This window comes from Macadamia integrifolia, chromosome 11, assembly GCF_013358625.1.
Source record: "Macadamia integrifolia cultivar HAES 741 chromosome 11, SCU_Mint_v3, whole genome shotgun sequence".
In the NCBI taxonomy this organism is placed as follows: Eukaryota; Viridiplantae; Streptophyta; class Magnoliopsida; order Proteales; family Proteaceae; genus Macadamia; species Macadamia integrifolia.
The window spans coordinates 30,293,602-30,300,445 of record NC_056567.1 but is presented as its reverse complement, the minus strand read 5'-3'; the positions used below and the strand labels follow the sequence as shown (position 1 = coordinate 30,300,445).

Here is a 6,844-nt window from a genome sequence, read left to right as displayed (position 1 = left end):
CAGTTTGGGAAGGGGTTTTGATTGATCAAAACGAAGAATCTACTTCAACCGATATGCCTTCAGGCACGGGAATTCATAACACAGAAATCACCACTCAACTCCATCAGAGTAGCCGATGTTAAGTTATCTCAATCTTCCATTTCTTTGTTCAATATGTAAGATCTGTTAAGTAATCTCAATCTTCCATTTCTTTGTTTCTAGTTACGCGCCCCAGGAGGGCAGGCTGTCAAAGGCGCCCCCAGGAGGGGAGGGTGGACCTTTCACACTGTTTTTGTTACATTCTTAGTTCTTTGTAGATCCTATCAGAAGATCAGGCACTTAAGTTTTACCACAGCTTGAAGAATATCATTAGGTATACGTGCAGTGTTGGAAGTCCATCCAAGCACAAATTCTCAAGGTAGACAAAGCAAAGTTTATTTCAACTAAAATAACTCCACTGCTGTGATTTTTGTGTATCACTGATCTAAAATGTCTCTTTAACATAATTTAGGATCCTAAAATTGGAGTTCATTTCGCATCAAGATGCAAGTTAAAAGAAAAGTATCAGCAGGGAAAGACTGCACCACTTTTATTAAATGTAAAAGATAGCAATGAATATTTCAATTTTCATTCAAGACTAATGGCTCCTCTGAACTACATTATCGTACTTTATCTTATTATTCTAAACAACCACTACAAATGGATGAAAATTAACAAACGACTACAGAATAACTAGCTTATAGCCATCTGTACTACATGATAAAACCAAAATATGTAACATACTTTTGGCCTATACAAACCAATCCATTGAATTAGATATAGTTGCTCCTTTTAGTCCATGCACAAGTTTGGCCGGCCTCACTTGCGAGCTGCGTGGTAGAGTTCCATGTAGTCTAGAGCAGGTCGGTTCCAGGACCAGTCTTGTTCCATCACTGTCTTGCACAATGAGTTGAACCAATTCCGACAATCATACCAGGCGGTGATTGCTCTGAAAGACAAATGTGTCGAGTATATAAACTTGATAAATAACAGGACAACAAGAAGAAAACACTATGGAATAACTGCAATCATAGTTACAGTTATCTGTTTTCCATTTTAAACTAGAGGAAAGGCACATTGGATGCAAGTGGATAATAACCCTGGAATATTGCACCTACAACCAAGTATTCTAACCACAGTCTAACTAGTAGCAAGGATCAATGTTTATGTGTGTTTTATTAGGGAAAAACAGTATAGAAGCATTGGGTAGTTCTCTAATAAGCACAAAACCAATCAGCCGGGAAAACACCAGACATTTGATGGTTTCACTAAGAACTGATGGAGAAAAATTCAACTTAGTCCTCTGGAGAAATTGCCATATCCTTCTACGGAAACAGGGGATCCCATTGATTGAATGTACAAAAGGTCGGGTCGGTAACCTAAACAAAATGTAACAGGGCACTGTAAAGATATCCTCCCAAGTAAACAGGGGATTCAAAGGGTGGGGTTGGTAGTACTCAACCCAATACGAGTGCCTTCCTCCTAGTCTCATAGTCACAGAAAAACCAAGACATGCATATTACAAGATCTATTAATCCAACAAGAAAATAGAAATACAATCATTTACTTACCTATTGAGAGCATAATCTACACCCTCATTGTCAGCTCCATCAAAACTAAATCCATTTATTTCAAGACTCTGCGCTTGAGCTCTCTCGCTATCGTGGTCAACATCAAATACGGTATCATAAAGCCCTGTGAGAAGAAATAATCACAAAAGGTTAACCGTTACATACTCGACTGTTTCTAGACCCAAAAAAAAAAAGAAAAAGAGAGTGAGACTGTAGAAGTTTACTTCAGAATCCCACATGAAATGATTTTCTTATGCTAACTTGGGGAGGCAACAGGATGGTCTTTGACACATTTTTGAGAGAAAATGAGAATTATCTAATGAAGCAAAAGAAAATGAAGAATATACCTACTAATATGCTGATACTTCAAATTTTGGGCTTAACTCAGTAAAACCTATAAATAGGTGTTACCCTGAATGACTGTACTTACATTCCCCATGTCCTAGGGTTGTACTAACATCCTATTCTCATGGTAGGCAAGAAGAAGACCCAAAACAGCCAAGGGAAAATACCTCATCAGAGTGACAAATTCAAGACTAACTTTATGTTTCTAAATTTTAGAGATTGCATTCCTTGATGGGTTAGGAATACCTAAGGTTACAAATATGTCTCTTTTCTCTTCCCTAGATGCATCTTGCAATAGAGGATCCATCACTCCTATGCTCCAGAGTGGAATAGGGAAAAGATCCAAGTCTAGGAAGTCGGTTAAAGATGATCATCAATAACTCTTCTTATGCCTAAAATAAACCTGGCACTTTACGTTTCATTGAATCTACCAACAAGGTTTTTGTCAACAGGAGATAAACTGGAAATGTATGAGAAAGAGAAACATAAAGTATCAACATACCTCCTGTTTTACGAACAACAGGTATTGAACCATATCGCATTGCTGTAAGTTGTGTCAGTCCACAAGGCTCAAAAATTGAGGGGACTAAAATGAAATCAGCACCTGCATATATCTGAGAACAAGCATGGATTAATAATTTCTGGTGCTACATCAATCATGGAAAGTGAAAAACACAACTTCAAACATAGAAGCATACCAAGTGTGAAAGAGGTTCATCATAGGTTAAACAAAGGCGCACACGGTCGCCATGTGTAGAGTGCAAATGACTTGCCAAGTTGACAAAATCATTTTGTATGGAAGGGTCCGGAGCTGAACCGAGCAATACAACCTGCCATTAACATGGTTTTTGTTTTCTATCAGTAAATAAATGCATCACACACACACACACTTTCACTGTCAGGTAGCATGCTGGAGGGAGAGAAACAAAGTGATTGGTAAGGATGACTTCAACAAGGCCAGTGGCTAAGTGACACTAAAGACACTAAACTTTGTATCTTTCACAGGCAGAAAACACCAGACATCTCATCATGTCTGTACTTATCCATGATGAAAATAGAGAGAAAACAACCTGTCCATTGCGCTCAAGTGTGCGCCAGATTGCATGCTTGATAAGATGAATTCCTTTCTGAACAGTCAAGCGAGTGATGATTCCTACTAAAGGAACTTCTGCTCTCTTCAAACCAAGCTTTTGTTGTAAGGCTTCCTTTGCAGCCCTTTTACCTTCTACCACATTTTCTGAGGTGTAAGAAATCTGAAATGGCATACATTATATACCTTGGTCACAAACTACGATAAACAACGACCACAATTTACAACAAAAAATGTGCTCACATTTTTACACCCAAAGTAAGATGGCACTCCATTAAATATTATGAGCATGTTATAGGCTTGCTTTCGGGAAACAATTTTATTGTTTTTCAACCAAAAAAAAGTGCTCCTATGTTGAAGGAATATATTGGTTCAAAAAAATATTTTATATTCTAAAAATTGGTCATTATGGAAAAAAATTTCAATTCTGCAACTGAGTCGAAGGGACATATTGGGTTTTAAAAAATATTTTTGATTCTCAAAAATTAAAACTATGAAACAGAAAAAAATTGATTCTATTCAAGTTTTTCCAGGAACAGGTCAAGACCCATTTGTATAATTCAAAAGGAACTATCTTAGCTTCTGAAGGCCTCTTTGGACTTTCCAAAACAAGATTATGGAACTTTTCTTTCTTCAAAACACTAATAGCTATAAAGTGAGTAGGCCCAAGAATTATAATTAACTCTTATGACATTATTAGAATAACTTAAAAACATCCAAAAATTTTCAACAGAAGGACTAATTCTAGAAAAATTAGAGACATTATGCCTACTGCAATGGTAGCCTGCTTTCAACTGGTAAAATATGGCAGAAGCCAGACACAGAAATGTTACTATTTCTACCATATTGGTCTATTGAAACTAATTTGAACATTTTCGTGAATCTACATATTTCGCAGATGGTTAGTAAAATGTGCTAATTGCTAATGGGAATCCAGTCCCTTCTATTCTATCCTCACCTAGAGATACTGATTGTTGTGAACTAGCAATTCAATTCATAAACAACCCAAAGTCACCACATAGGAGTAGAAACTTGAAAACTCTGCCCATATCTTTCTCGCTAATACCTTCTTAAGCCACTTCCTAACAGCCCTGTCCTCAATAGCCACAATTTTTTTAAGAGAGTTTTCAGACCAAACATTAATTTCTAAGATTAGGTAGATTTGTACACGATTTGCAGGTCATGGGTATGTGGCTTAGACTTCCACCCCAATGCTCTTATTAAAATTTAATTAGAGTAATGTTAAAGGAAATTCAATTTTTTTGAAGACCTTGTTCTCTCATTCTGTATACTACTACAAACACGTGCAGTTCGACCAGTAACATTGTACAGTTTTATCCAGTGGACCAGAACAATCTAGAGAGAGTTTAACCATGGTTCACAAATTTCAGGAATTCATACCAGAACATGTATTTCAAATTACTTACAGGAATAAATTTATCATTGTATGGATCCCAGATATCTGGATCTATTCCATTTAAAATACCATGGAATTTGTGGAGGTGAGGGGCAATCGCTGGATTTCCTGAAACCTCTTTTGAATAAGTGCCAGATACCTGCAGAGTAGCTTACAAAGATGAGTGAATTATAATGAGACCATATCAAAGATATTTTTTATGGAAATCCAGGGAGCCTTCTTCCCCATGCTGGAAACATCAACTTCAACTATACATAAGATGGTATAATGAGACAGATTCAAGAGGTCTAAAGAAAATCCAGTTAGAATTACAGAAATGTACAATTGATTCAATGTGCTGAATGCTAGTCATTAATGGCATGAACCACATTTTTGTGTCCGAGTTACTAACAATGCATTTGTGGTAAAAAATTAAGGAAAAATATAATCACATTTTCTTAAACTAAAATATTGCACTACCTTCTATATAGACTCCTTTAAACACTGATTTGACAAAAAACAACAGGAAGAAATAGATGATAGATAAAATCAATCAACATCTCATTGGGGCCTACCTATCCAAAAAAAAAAAAAAAATGATACTAATTCTTCACATGGTTGTTTGGATGTTGATTGCTACCAGACATTTCATGCATTCAAATTTCTGAAACACCAGTTGGGGGAAGTGTTCTTATTCCACATCATGCCACTTTTTGAGTCCACTCGAAACCATGTTAAAGGGCTTCAGATACAGTAAATAGGAGAGAAAGGGCAACAACATTACTTGGAGTTCCTGGATTTTATGTTCTGAATAATTCAAAATATAAACAGTAGGGCCATCAATGGCATTTTGGTATTATTCAACTAATAACCTTTTCATCATGTCATGGAATTTGGTTTCATCAGGTCTATTACACTGTCACATCCATTTTCAATTGGAAATTATTGCAAGCATGGTACCAAGTTGTATTATTTCTTTCATTGCTTCCTTATTGCCAATTTGGAGTTATACATTTTTTTAATTGATGACAATACCCATGTTCTTTCTATGAGTTTATTTAGGATAATAAACAAAAGGGGGAGGAAGTGTGCTTCCTCTTAATGCTAGGCATTGGAATTACCCCGCCTCTCTCTTTGTGGGGGTAGAGGTGAAGGTGGGGGATGTAGGGGGTTAATGAAACCTCTGTTAACTAGGTGCTTCCTAGGCTGCCAATTAGGCAACAAACTCGTGGCATCCTCTTATTATAATAAACTACACACTTAAGGCTACCCCATGAGCATACTAAGGCCCAAATTCCAAACCAAGTCCAATTAACAAAACCTAACTTGATAACTAAAACAAAAGAAAAGAATAACAGAAACAAATCCTATGCTACCACCATACTCCTCATTCAATTCCTTTTCAAGTTAATTCTCCAATTCTGAATTGAAGACCACAGATCACAAGAACCATTGGTCCAGTAAGTCCTAACCCTCCTAGGAGGTGGAATACCAAGGCCTGTGGTCAATTTATTCCTTGGAGTCAATAACTCTGAAGCAGCCATTAGGCAAAAGAAGTGGCCTTAGGAGGCTAGTTTTCCAACCCTAGCCATCATTCACTATTTTTTAGCCCCATTTCATTCTTTCGTTTAATAAATTTAATTAAAATTTTAAGAAGTTCAGAAATGAAGGAGAACAGCCTCTTTTGCTGTTGTTTATATAACCTCAACAGGAACAGAGAGTTCCATTCAGTCGGGTCTTTTCTATGTCCAACCAAGGGTGTGTTTTATACTTCTCACTTCTAATTTCTTCCCTTCATGTGTTATTCAATTTTCCAGCGTGAAAGGACAAAGAAGCAGTCAACAACATTGTGTCACCTAACTAGACATTACTTCCAACATTTTCATCTCTTCTCATACCATTTTCATCTTTTCTTATACCATTTTTCTTTTCTTTTTAGGGTTCTTCCTTTCTTCTTTCTTCTTTCTTCAAATTCTTCAAACTCCAATCCATCCCTCCCAGTACCAACCGAAAGAAAGTTGGAGATTTTATGGTTTTAGAAGGTACAGCAGGGTATTCAAAATGTGTCTTCAGAGAATGGTAATAAGTAAGATGGAAGTGAGGCTTTATTCCAAGATCCAGAAAGGGATGTTGAATACCTGGAAGACAGGTTAGAAGCAGTAGTTTTGTGGTGGTTTCAAATAAGACGGCCAATTAAGCTGGATTCTCTCTCCACTATTCCGCACTACAGAGAATGAAAGAAGAAATAGAACCATGGAATCCACCAATTTCCACCATGAATTCATATTGATGGAAGAGATAGCAATTGCATAAAATTGATTTCATGCATTGAAAATAAGCTCTGTATAACAGTCTATGGAATACAGTATAAACCAGCTTCCACCTAGAATTGAACTCTCCTAGTCATGCTAGAACTCTCCAAAA

The 6,844-nt window shown here is 36.6% G+C and overlaps 1 protein-coding gene across 1 annotated transcript in view; it reads right to left on the bottom strand.

The window, feature by feature from the left end:
- Nucleotides 1-543: 543 nt before the first annotated feature.
- LOC122093489 (starch synthase 3, chloroplastic/amyloplastic-like) overlaps nt 544-6,844 on the bottom strand; it is a 19,414-nt gene continuing 13,113 nt past the window's right edge. Inside the window, exons 11-16 of the mRNA XM_042663834.1 lie at nt 4,452-4,580; nt 3,005-3,187; nt 2,633-2,764; nt 2,437-2,548; nt 1,590-1,713; nt 544-967 (exon numbers count right to left, since the gene is read on the bottom strand). Of these exons, the coding sequence (XP_042519768.1) occupies nt 838-967; nt 1,590-1,713; nt 2,437-2,548; nt 2,633-2,764; nt 3,005-3,187; nt 4,452-4,580 (810 nt within the window). The 3' untranslated portion in view covers nt 544-837. The remainder of the gene's footprint in view (nt 968-1,589; nt 1,714-2,436; nt 2,549-2,632; nt 2,765-3,004; nt 3,188-4,451; nt 4,581-6,844) is intronic.